This window comes from Stegostoma tigrinum, chromosome 5 (genome assembly GCF_030684315.1).
Source record: "Stegostoma tigrinum isolate sSteTig4 chromosome 5, sSteTig4.hap1, whole genome shotgun sequence".
In the NCBI taxonomy this organism is placed as follows: domain Eukaryota; kingdom Metazoa; phylum Chordata; class Chondrichthyes; order Orectolobiformes; family Stegostomatidae; genus Stegostoma; species Stegostoma tigrinum.
In genome coordinates, this window is record NC_081358.1 from 99155754 (window position 1) to 99169456 (window position 13703).

The following is a 13703-nucleotide window of genomic DNA, read 5'->3' on the forward strand; positions in this document are numbered from 1 at the left end:
TCAAAAAAGGTATACTATGGATGAAGGGAGGGCGTTGTTGTGCCGGTAAAACAGTTTACTGATCTGCAATGCATTACCTATACATATCACACCACATTGAGCTAATTTTCAATTAATTTGATCTTTCTTGTTCAATCTATAAGCCCCTGCTTTCATGTGTTTATTTCATGCTGTAGGAGATGAAACGAGGGGTAGCATGTTGCAATATTAAACTAATTCTAGAACAAAGTCAAAACACTCCAGATGCTGGAAATCAGAAATAAAAACAGAAAATGCTGAAATTAAGTCATCAGGTCTGGTAGCAGCTGCAGGGACAGAAACAATTCATGCTTCTGGGAACAACATTTCATCAGAACTTCTCATTTGTTCTAATGATACATCATCTGTCTGTCCGTTTCTCTATCTGTATAGGTGCTGAATGACCTAAGTGTTTCCAGCATTTTTTGTTTTTTTTTATTATATAAAAGTAATGGTTACTTGAATGTGGTGTTGGAGTGCGAGTGCCACCTGAAGACCCAGATTCCAGTCAACACCTTTGGAAGAAAGAAAGAAGAACCTGTATTTATTCAGCAGCTCTGAAGGCCCAGAATGTCTCACATCCTATTAATTATTTCTGAAGCGTAGACATTTATGCAGCCATATGGCAACCATTAGTATAAAGAAAAGTCCCCTACAAATAGCACCAAAAAGAGCAAGCAACCAACTTGCTCTGGTGGTATTAGACAAAAATGGATTTTGGTCATGGCACTAGGTTAGTTCCATGCTATTCTTGAAAAATATTTTAAGCGATCATCTACATTCAAGCAGTCAGACAACTGTCAGAGTCAGAATTTAATCCAAAGAACGAAAATACTTATCACCGTGGCACTTCTCAGTTGTAAAGGTACAACTATGATTACGCATTGAAGTTCACGAGCTGAATTTAAACTCTCAATCATAGCATGATTAGGGTGTAGATGGGGAGCACCTGCCAGCTCTCTGAAAAAGCTGCTCAACTATCTCTATTTCCCTGTAGCTTTGCAGCAAAGTTTTTCCTCAGGTAATTCTTGGAAAGACCAGAGTTTAATATTCCCTCAGCTCATCCCCAGACAGTGTACACTGAACCATAAAATCTTTCCACACGTCGCTTATGTTTCTTCTGCTAATCACATTAAATAGTAGCAATCTGGTTCGCAAACCTTTCACAAAGGGGAACGGTTTCTCTTCATTCTGGCACCTTTGTTTTTAGAAGTCTCATTTGATTTTAGGATGGATGTTAAGTTGACAAATCAGAGCAAGAGCATGGAAGCCTTCAAAGAATAAATTCTGATTATCTGCCCAGTCAATTAGCATTTAGTCTGCAACAAACCAGAGTCAAAAACAAGCAAAACTAGATACCTGTAAATATTGGAAATCAGAAAAAATACTGGAAATCTATAGCAGGACGATCAGCACTGGAAAATTTTTAGAAGTCAATGTCATCAGTAGATAGTCTTTAGCTGGAAAGAGGACTACAAGCATCATTTTAATTCTTTGCCCCACTTCACTTTGTATCTTTGGCCACAGACACACTACTAACAAAAGCACAAAATAAATTGTCAGGAACAGCAGTAACTTTCAATTCACTACCTTTCAGACTTTCAACATGGATAGCAATAGCTACAGATCATAATCTCGGTTGCTACATTAATAAGTAAAGAAAATGACAAGTCTCAAAGTTTGACTGTCATGCTTATGGTTGGATTTTAGCCAAAGGTTTCTAGTTGATGATCTTAACGGCTTTTCTCCCTAGAACTGTTGTGGCCTGCTGAGTATTTCCAGCATTTTCCAATTTGATTAAAAAATTCCAGCATCCACAGTACTTTTATTTTGTTAATCCTTAGCTGCTGTTTTTACAGATACCAAAAGATCAGTTTGGTTTCTGTCTGAAATTTCAAGTTCTTGGCAACACATCAAACTGTGAACATCATTCAAAAAATTCACCTAAATTATCCAGGGACAACGTGAACAGACACGCCCTAAAAATCAGCAGAGCAGCAAGTACACTCTTGCATGGACTCCAACACGACGAGAAATGGACATGATGGTGTTACTTCTCTCTCCAAGTTATCTGACAGTTCTAATCTGTTAAGAACACATTATGAAAAGCTGTTCTGCCTGAATTTAAACCAACTAGATTATTCAGAACTTAAGCTAAGGATTTTAATTGAACTATCCTGGAAACATTATAAATTTGAAAAATGTTTTCTTGTGGTACATGCGTAAATGCAAATAACCAATTATTTTAGTACAAATTGTCTGAGTTTGTTCAAGTCTCCAGTGATATTTTTCTAGAATTCCTAATTAACAACCTGGCTGACAACAGAATTTTAATAAACTAATTCTCTCATTATCCAAGTAAGGCCGTACCCACCTTCCTGTTTTCTTTAAACAAAACCACACTTTAGAAGCCATAAATTTAAATTAAAAAATTAAAGTTCTGAAAATACATCACATTCAAGTAACTAATTGATCTTTCAGTGATTCAATTTCTTCACTTTTCTCCAAATACTGACAGTGCAGTTACATTTTCAGAATGTTCAATCTTCACCATACATATTCTGACTTTTCTTTTTTTAAATTGCTGCTGTTGGTCGAATCAGCATTTTTAAAATTCATTCATGGGATGAGGGCATTGCTGGCTAGGCATTTATTGCCCAACCCTAATTACTCAGCAGGCACATTGCTATGTGCCTGGACTCACATGTAAGGATGGTAGTTTCCTTCCCTTAAGGAAGGATTTTTCTGATAATTGGCAATGGTTTCATGGTCATCATGAAACTCTTAATTCCAGATTTTTATTGAATTCAAATTCCATGATCTGCTGTGGTGGGATTCAAATCAGAGTCCACAGATCAGTACCTGAGCCTCTGTAATAGTACCACTTAGGCCATTGCCTCGCCCCCTATATAGTCACTACATTTACATATTTTCAAACAGTCAAGGCCATTCAAGCCTCCTTGTACAATTGTTGCATTTTTCATGACATTACCAGGAGTTCGTCCATACTAGTCTGACATTTTTCCAGGTTGATGCGTTTGATTGCAACTCGCTCTTTCTTCGGGATACAGTAAGCAGCCTGAACCACAGCTGTAGCTCCAGAGCCTGAAAGAGAAAACAAAGCCTTAAAAAAAGGATAGTACCACCAATTTTGGTGATAAACATATCTGGGTGTGAGCATTCTCCAACAAACGTTAACACTGAAAATATTGGCAACCATCAGCAAACAACCCTGCACACAGTCATTGCTCCTAAACTTATGGCAGATATCGGCAGTCAGTGCACTTAAAATTAAAGCAGAATAATTCAACCTTGGGATGTGGATGTCACTAGCAACAACAGTTTTCACTGCACATTCTTGTATTTTCTTAAAAGGTGACCACAGGTCCTGCAGCCTTTGACTCTTCTAGCTTCAAGAACTAGATCTAATTACTTCAGGAAACATTTAATGTTTTGGACTCAGCCACTTATGGCAGAGAATTCCAGACTCAACACACACTGCGTGAAGAAATCTCCATCTCAGTCCTCTGTGACCCACTCCATATCATTAAACAGTGACCTCTCATTCAGGATTCCCCAGTCTTCAGGAACATCCTTCCAGTGTTTATCCTGTCCCTGTCTGGTATTGTTAGAATTTTAAAAGTTTTTAAAATTTTCCCACTTATTATTTGAAACTCCAGTGAATATAGTACTAACTGATCTGGTCTCTCTTCATATGGTAAACCCTTTATAGCCAGAACATTTTTCCTGATGAGATCAAAACTGCATGCAATATTGCATTTGTAGTCTTATCAATGGCCAGTACAGCTGCAGCAATACATCCATGCCGCTGTACTCAAATTGTTTATTATGAAGGCCGACATACAACTTGCATTCTTCACTGCATCATTATTTTAGCCATTGCTGTACAAGATCACCCAGGTCTCCCCCTTTCCTAATCTATCGCCAGATAATAATCTGTTCTTTGATACCAAACCTCACAGTTACATACTTATACATCATCTGCCATAAATTTGCCTAGTCATTCAAATTAGCTGGGGTCTTAGCACTGATTGCTGCAATACCCAATTGGTCGTTGTCTGTCACTTAGAAATAAGACCTGTTTATTCACAATGCCACAGTTTCCTGCCTGCCAACCAGTTCTCCATACATGTTAACATATACCCTCAATCTCATGTGGTTTAATTTTAGAGACTCTGCCAGCTTTCTGAAAGTCCAAGCAAACTACATCCACTGGCTCCCTCTCATCAACTCTACGATTTATATCCTCTTGTCCTTCCAGCAGAGCAGTCAAGGATGATTTACTTTTCAGAAATCCATGCTGACTGTCCAATACGGTCACTGTTTTCCAAGCACTCTGCTATTGTATCTTCTGCAACGGGCTCCAGCATTTTCTCTATTATTGACATCAGGGTAACCAGTCCGTTTTCTCTCTCCCTCCCGTTGCAACAATAGGATTATATTAGCTACCCTAACATTACCATGGCTACTGTGCTGAAATCCATAAAAACGTGAAAAGTGACTAATGCATCCATTATTTAGGGTCACTTCCTTAAGTACTCAGACGTAGATTGTCAAACCTTGGGGATTTATCAACCTTTAATCCCATCAATATCCTCCATACCATTCCCTACCGATATTGAGTTCTTTCTGTTCTTCCCCATCATTAGTCCCAGTATTCCCTAATTTTTTGTGTCCTCCTTTGTGAGGGTAGAACCAAAATATGTATTTAATTGGTTTGCTATCTTTGTTCTAGAGTAGAACGTCACCTGTTTCTGACTATAAAAGGGACCTACATTTGTATTCACTAATATTTTCCTCTTTTTTTTAAAAACACAATTTTCTCAATCTTTTATGCAACCCAACTTTGATTCCTCCACTACCAGCTGCATGCCTCCAGGTGAAGCTTAGGCTCTAGAATTTGCTTCCTCAAGCCCTCTCTCCACTTTCAAGATGCTTCTCAAAGCTGTTGGTTGTCACATCACAATTCTCTGTACTGAATCTCTTCTGCCACCTATCCAAACACCCTACCAAAGCGTTTGCCCCCTTTGGAGTTCCGCATTCTCCACACAGGCGACACTAAACTTGTACAAATTGTAAGCTGTCTCTCTGCACACCTAGATTCAGCTAATTAATATACATCAGCAAAAGCAAGGATCCCAAAACTGATCCCTAAAGAATTCAACAAACAAACAAAACATTCTCCAGCCCAAAAAGTACCCATTGACCATGACTCAATTTCTGATCACTCAGACAATTCTACATCCACATTACTAGTGTTCCTTTTACACCAAGAGAGCAGTCAAAGTATACGGTGACCTTGGCTTTATTAATAGGTGTATGCAGGAAAACAGCAAGGTGATGTGGAACTTGCACTGGATTCTTGCTAAACAAAAACTGGGGTATTACGTATAGTTGTGGATGCATTACAGAATCAATTTACCAGAACAGTTCCAGGAATGAAAAACACAGTTATGAAGATAGTTTGAAGTTAGTACTGATCTCCATGGAAAGATAATCTGATTGAGGCTGGATACAGCACATGAGAAGCTGTTTCTGTTCATAAAAGGAAGAATGAATGGAAATAGATTTAATGTGATGTGCAAAAGAGGCAAGGATAATGCGAGAGAAAAAAAAACAATTTTTCACACAATAGTTAGGGTATAGAACACTGCCTGGAAATGTGGGAGGAACAGATTCAATTGAGGCATTCAAGAGGGCATCTGGATGATTTGGATAAGAGCTCTGGGGGAAAAAGCAAAATCGGCACTAGGTAATGATGGTCATTTGAAGAATCAGCGGTGGCATAATTGACTGGCTGCCTTTTTCATGACTGTGCCATGAGAATTCTACAATTACAGATTTTGCTGTTCCACGTGTTGTGGGATAAACGCTAATGGTTACAAAAAGTATCACTGGAGGAAGGAAGAGTACGGCTTTAAGTGAGAATTTCTTTCCCCCCTGCATGGTATATTTGCATTAATACATATAATCCAGTTAGTCCACAAATATGCAGCTAAGCACATTACTCACTGTGTCTGCTTTCAATGTTATCCCTCTATGCACTTTAGGTTAGCCACTTAAACATCACTGTATGGATGATCTAATATGTCAACAGATTTTTTTCTCAAAACTATTGATTTTAATGAGATTATTATAATCTCTGTAAAGAGATAACTTTCAACATAAAAAGGGAGAAGTCTCTTTTTGCTCCTCAACAGTTCTGGAGAATGTTGCATCCTTCACATTAACATGTAGCCAAAGGAAGCTGAATTTTCAGCATATTGTAATGAGGAGCACACGTTAAAACGACCCACAATAAAATTGGGGAACGCAGGGACTAATGATGGGGAAGAACAGAAAGAACTCAATATCAGTAGGGAATGGTATGGAGGATATTGAGGGATTAAAGGTTGAAAATTGAAAATCAAAAGATGATCAGCTAAACATCATCCAGCTTTTAAATCAGTTCGCTTCTAATCCCCACTTAACGAGTGACTCAAGTTCTACTTAACTTTACAATAAAATGTTTAAAACAAGTTTGATCCTGAAGGATAGATGCAGTAGGGTGGTGGGCTAAGACCTTAGTAAGACACTGGATCCAAATAAGTTTTGGGCATTCCAGAATCCTTTGGCTGGTTGTTATATAGTCTGGATCATTGCTTAGCCTGATACTTGGTTCCTTTCCCTTAGTTCCAGATATTCATGTAAATTAGTCATAATGAAAAGGGAAATCCCCATTGGATAAGCAATGGACAGTATGTCAGTTAAGAGATTTACCATATTAAACTCCAGTCCTGCAATACCTGTTTTTTTGGGGGTGGGGGGGGCGGGCATGGAAGAAAGGTGTTCCTCCCCCTTATCAATCAGGCATGTGGAACTTGATAGTTCATTCTGAAAGCACTTAAATTAATGCATCTCTGCATATTTTCTGTGTGGTCTGAATTTTTGGTCCACATAAGTATGCAGTAACTAAACATATTTAAATAATATTAAAGTAAAACATACTTTTCTTCAGATGTGGCTGATGCTGTCAAGGTCACATTCATCAGGCAAGCCTAGCTTGCCCAAGAAAGGTGAATATGGGCAAGCATGAAGGATAAAATACAAACTGCTGGAGAGACTTTGTAGGTCTGGCAGCATCACATTTGAATTTGATAATGATGCCTTCTTTGGAAGAATCATAATTGATGCTGCCGGCCCTGCTGGATATTTCTAACAGCTGCATTTATTTTTTCCATTCAGAAACATTAAGAAATACCTCTGTTCTTGATTTGCCAAACTTGTACACGGATTCTGCAGTCGTCTTATTTTTATCCTGGTAGTATATCTGACTTGATGGCGAAAGGATAAAATTCATAACTTGACCCAATTGTTACAGCAGTGTATCTGGCCTCAAATTAATTCTCATTAGATCCAGTAGTCATACGCTTGGGCCAATTAAATTCCTCAATGGTGACCCAAAGATCATATGATAAAGAGCTACAAGACAGCAATACCTTTATTGGTATCAGTGTGAATGCTTCTGTCTTTTTCTTGTCAGAGATATTTATTGCCGACTTCTTAGGCGGAATAAAAATTAACTGTCTTGACAACCAGGAGTAATCCAAGGGTCTAGCATGGGATGACATGTGCTACTTAAATTTATTATCAGTGAAATTTTACAAGTATAGCCGAGTACAGAAATAGTCAAGTAGTACCTACTGTTGAAGTTGAAATGAAGAGAATAACACAAGTAAAATATTTAGCCTATGACAAGCAAAACTCAGGGGCCCCAAATGTCTGCTAGGTTACATGGAAAAGATCCCATGGCACTATTTCCAAGCAGCAGCAGGGAGTTATTCCAGAGTACTGATTAATATTTGGTCAGCATCATCAGAACAGATTGTCTGGCTGTTGTCAAAATGTACACAGCAAACTGCAACAAACAGCAAATTGACTACCACATGTTCTACATCACAACAATGACTACACTTCAAAAATATTTCATTGGATATTTCAAAGCATTTTATAGCCAATGGTCACGGACACCATATGAATAAATCAAAGCCTATTGTATGGGACAGGACTAAACCAGCGTCTATTCCAACAATTAGATCACGGCTAATCAGTATTTTAATTCACTCACCTTGGTTCCATAACACTGCTTTAAAAGAAAAATTACCAGTTGACTGCACTGGTTTGAATAAGCGTTAAGACTTTCCATAACCTGCTAAGTAGTAGTTCCTAACATCAGCTGGAATACTCCAGCTGCACTTTTCTTCAATGATCCTTTTATCCTAGCATTTGTTTCAGTCCTCACTTTATTTTACTAAGTTATTGAGCTTCAATAAATGTATTAAAAGGTTAATTCAATGATTTAATATAACATTTATTCTTTGTTGCTCTGTTTCTTCCTCTCTTCTGGGACAACTATTCAAGGAGGAATCCAGTTCCAAAAGCATTCCTCAAGAGATACAGTACAAGATACCTTGAAATGAGTGGGGTACAACAGTACAGCCTGGTCCTGTCTCATCTACCAATGTTTACCTACCCAAATAATACATTCCAATTATATGCATTAGCAACCTTAGATTTCTTCACTTTTCCCCCCACAGGCAATTCATTGTAGCACTGCACCATTGCCCCAAAGATCAGCCATCTGAAGAGTGGAACAGTATCGGAGACCATTCCTGTTATGTACCACATTACTGCCTGTTTTTGTCTATTATGCCACAAAGTTTACAACAATTCTTAACTCTCTACACCCTTTTGACATTAAATCCCAAACACTTATTTTCAGATGTGCAACTTTAACATCTACATTATTACTTATCTTCATTCACAAATGTCCCCTGCCAGTTGATTCCTACCTTCCTCCACCAATTAATACAAGCTTACGCAATTTGAGATTCCCAGAAGCAAATATACAAATATGATCCTTGCCAGTTTTATACTGTTCCACACTGGTTTATGCTCAATTCCAGTTGGTCAGCCATTGGTATTTCACCAAAGTGAAAGCATTCACACATACCAAACAGTTTTAGTAAGCTATTTAGTATAATGTTCTAATCAAGTGGTTCAGAGATTTATTACACAGCTCTGCAGGAAGTGGGATCCAAACCTGGGCCTCCTGGTCCAGTGGTACTGACACCACCTGAGGCCCTATAACAAACTTAATGCATCACAGCTTAACCAAATTCAGTCACTCAAGATCAATATGTCAACTTTTTAATAAATTGTCCAATACTTCAACAGGAAATGGGGTTTGTACATGGAATCTTACCTGTTCTGTGCACATTCTATGCTTAATAGTTAAACAAGCATGAGAAACTAACAGTGATGTTTTATTAAAAGTAAAGCTAAAAAAGACAGCATCCTTAGGTCTATTTTAAACATATTCAATGATGCCCCAGACCTCTCATGTGCAGAGTTTCCAAGCCTTCTCTTCTCATTGATCTCATTAACACCAACAATAGGGAAAGGAGGAGAATTGGGCACCATTTACACATGGGCACTTAAAGTCAAGATCATAAGAGCATCTGGTTAGCTAGCTGTTTGCAGATACTCCTAGCTTATCAACTGAAAATTAAATTATGGAACACACTGGGTCTCTTTTCGCTCTCCTGAGCAAAACTACCATTGGTCAACAGCATTGCAGCTAGAGATTTTTCTTTACTGATGACTAAAATATAAAATTTTGTAGCTTAACAAAAGATATGAAACAGAACAGCTCCATCCCCTTGATATGATCTGAAGTTTACAACAGACTTTGCTTTCTCTGATCTTTCGAACTCATTGTGCCAAAGCTCCAAACATACCATTTACATGCTCTACAATCAGAATATTAAAATAAGACTCATTTCAGTTGCTTCAGCAGCCATTTATAAAATACAGCTTTCATTTTTACTTTAGACCTATTTCATCTCATATTTCCAAAACAGCAACCTATCATTTTCAAATTACAGTGCCTCCGCTGTGCCGGTCCATCACATGGCTCATCAGCCATCATTAATGATGGAACAGAAATTTCCTTTAACCGAACAGCATTTAGTCCTCAGTATAAACCCTGTTTCCTAGCCACAAAATCCATCCTTCGCACTGGTAACTGTTCAAGGCAGACCCTTTGCAACCATGGTATCAAGTGGTAGCCCAGAGAAAAGCTCCTAAACACCCACAAACCTGTCATGACCAAGAGGGTTTCCTTCAACTTCTACAATATCACTCAAACCCCCATCTAAGCATACCTGTGACTGAAATCTCAATCTTTTGTTTTTAAACTATTATTTCAATGTTCTACCCATCTTCCAGCCAACAAACTGGAGTTCATCCAGAACTGTTGCTCCCAAACTAATTCACAAAATTGATCTATGCATGTGCTCTCTAAAGTATACAGTTTCAAGTCTGGTAAAAATCAAAATTAACTCCAATTTTTAAAACGTCCCCACTCCAATGACCTTAACCCATATCTCTTTAGCCTCAAGTCCAAAAGTCTTAGTTGATTTATCAAGCATTCCTCCACACTGATTCTACTTGCCCCACACTCCTCACCTCCTCCCATTCTATTACCAATGTTATACATTTAGATAAATTCAGAATTCTTAGGTTGAAGATTTCTAATTTCTTTAGTCATTCTCTCTCGGACCTGGGGTGCAAAATTCTTACCTGAGTCATAGCAATTCAAATTTGCCGACATAACTTGTGTTCTTACACATTGGCTTTGCCTCTTTGTTAAAAATCACGTTAGGAAAATAAGTTAATTCAGTGTTTACATCTCAAAAAACCAACAATCAGTACATAGAGAAGAAGTGAATAGGGGCAGTTGGTCTTGATTGATAAAAAAGGAACAGATCAATTGTTCTTTATCTAACCCAAAATTAGAGATCTTCTGAAACATGGCAAGGAAAAAACTATTAAGAAACACAGTATAATGATAGTATAATGTATATTTCTCATTTATTGAACTTTCCTCCAGATTTTCAGCTCCCTTAGAAAAGGCCTAGCAAACTATTCAGCTACACTAAGTCACTTCAAAACACAAAAAAATCGGGGGTTTGTGGTACTGTGGTAATGTCACTACCAATGAAGGAAGAGGCCCAGGATCTAGTACCTCCTGCTCCAAAATATGTGCAACAGCATTGCTAAGGAAAAGAAAAATCAGACAGGCCAGCCAATATTAACTGAGGCACCAACACTGATCAGCCAATCCTGCAAAGTCCTTTTCACTAACATCTGAAGTTAAGATTGAGCTGACATTAGGAGAATTCTCCTACCTGATATGTCAGGCAATAGTCCGATGTAGCCAGATTAAACAAATCTTCATTACACCAGTGTCCCAGACACCATTACCACCACACCTGATTATGTCTTGTCCTATCGGAAGGACAGATCTACTAGAGGTGGCGACAGTATCATGAAGGATTTGCCTTGGCAGTTCTCAACACTTGACGCCAAACACCTTGCAGTCTCAGTACATCTGAACAAATACAAGCCAGCTGATTGCCACCCAGCACCAATAGAACTAGGAGTTTCATAACATCAGTTGCCAGAAGCACTAATTGTAGCCAAGGTACAAGATGTATTCAGGTTGAGGAATTTCAATGCTCATCAAGTTTTAGCACAGAGTTAAAATTCCTGAAGGATGTTTGTTGATGCCCAGTCTTGCAAAGATGGCAAGACTTATTTGTACTCATCGTCCACCTACTCAGCCAAAACTAAATAGCTATTTGTTTTTACTGCTTCAGGCCAGTCTGGTAGATGTGCCTTTCAAGACACAATGTTGGTAGCAAAACATACTCAAAACTCTGGATCGATTCCCCTCAGCCAACTCAACATTAGATCTCATTATTTTTATGTTTGAACCAAGGCAATGATGATTTGGATTCCTGAGTGACTGCCCTCAGCATCTAGGTATTTTTTTTCCCAAATGTTACATGATGGAGCCCAAACGAGAAACTTTAAAAATAAATGAAAAGTGGGGTAAAACCGTCTACTGGTTGCAGTCATACCTAACACAAAAGGAAGATGGTTGTAACTGTGGAGGTCAATTGTCTCAGGTCAGGACTTCATCATAGGTGTTCTTCAGGGTAATGTTCTCAGACCAATCAAATCGAGCAACTAAAATGAGGATGCCTTCAACGCAGTCAGGATTGGGTTGTTCAATGCAATTCAACACTGCAGTCATCATTCACAATTCCTCAGATAATAAAGCACTTAACACCTGAATTTATGGAGAACTGGGCAAAGGTTCACTGGTATTATTGCTACACTATTAATCTCAAGACCCAGGTGATCTTCTGGGGACCTGGTTACAAACCCCATAATAGCAGGTGAATTCAATAAAAATTTGGAATTGAAAGTCTAATGCTGATCATGAAACACCCATCTGGTTCACTGTTGTCCCTTAGGGAAGGAACCTGCTATCTTTACTTGGTCTGGCATGAGTGGAACTCCAGAACCACAGCAAGTAGTTGACTCTAAATTGCCCTCTTAGCAATGGGCAGTAAATGCTGACCTTGTCAGTGACACCCACATCCCGTAAGTGCATAAAAAAATTTAAGTTTGGGGCGCTAAATGACACCATGGCATTCCAAACAGGCACTTAATTATTTCCCCTTACATTTAACGTCAATACTGGATTCAACATCACCTGGGGACTGCGCCAACTAGAAGCTCAAGTTCAATGAAGGACACAGGAGGGCATGCAAGGTATATGTGACTTTAGCATCTACAATGTGATTGCTTACATGCCTAACAGCTAAAGCAGTACACAGTTGGGGTGCCCAAGTGACTGGGATCCAAGCTTTGCTGCCATATCATTAATGAATGGTGGTGAACAATTAAACAACCTATTAGAGGAGGTCCTACAAGTCTCTCCAACCTTACTGATCGGGGCACCCAAAGATTCAGGCAAGCCAGGTGTGCCAAAGAAAAGATCCATCTCAACTGGACTCAGAGGTCACCAGCATCACTGCTACAAAAAAAACCCAGCTGAAGACAGTGGATACTGTAAAGGCTATGAGGCCTGACAACATTCTAGCAACAGTACTCAAGACTTGTGCTCCAGATCTAGTCATTTGTCTCAAACTATTCCAGTACAGACATCGCGTTGTCACGTACCCAATTATGTGGAATATTACTTGGTATGTCACTCCTTGACAATTAACGGCATTATCACTGAATACCTCACTACCAATATCATGGAGGATGGAAATGATCAAAGCCTAGAATTTTGTGACAAGTAATTTACCTTGCGTCCTCAATGCCTGTCTACCATCTGCAGAGTGCAAATCAGGGATATGATGGAATACCCTCCGCTTACATAGTTAGGTGCAGCTCCAACAACATTCAATGTTTGATACCATCCAGGACAAAGAGCACATTGGATTGGCAGTTCATCCACCACCTTTAACATGAGTCCTTTTATCACTATCAGCATTGTGTACCATCCCAAGATGCACACATTAACTGACCAACGCTCCCCCAACAGCACCTTCCAAACTTCTACTACTTATAAAAAAGACAAGTATAGTAAATTCATGGGAACATCATCTGAATATTTTCTCCAAGCCACACATCATGCTGACACAGAACTACATCACTATCCCAGATTCAAACTTCTGAAACTCCCTAACAACTATGGGTCTCCCGACACCCCCAGGGCTATAGCAGTCACCACCGCATTCACAACACCAATTAGGGATAAC

At 38.8% G+C, this 13703-nt stretch overlaps 1 protein-coding gene across 2 annotated transcripts in view; it reads right to left on the bottom strand.

Moving 5' to 3' along the window:
- Positions 1 to 13703, bottom strand: part of LOC125451719 (serine/threonine-protein kinase OSR1-like) — a 163307-nt gene that overhangs the window by 120194 nt on the left and 29410 nt on the right. The window contains exons 1-2 of one of the 2 annotated variants that reach the window (XM_048529253.2): positions 3011 to 3095; positions 478 to 533 (exon numbers count right to left, since the gene is read on the bottom strand). Coding sequence is in view for 1 of the 2 variants with exons in the window: in XM_048529252.2 (XP_048385209.1) it covers positions 3011 to 3123 (113 nt within the window). In the remaining variant the exon portion in view is untranslated. Of the gene's footprint in view, positions 1 to 477; positions 534 to 3010; positions 3124 to 13703 lie in introns of those variants that run through there. The other variant, XM_048529252.2, reaches the window with a different exon arrangement.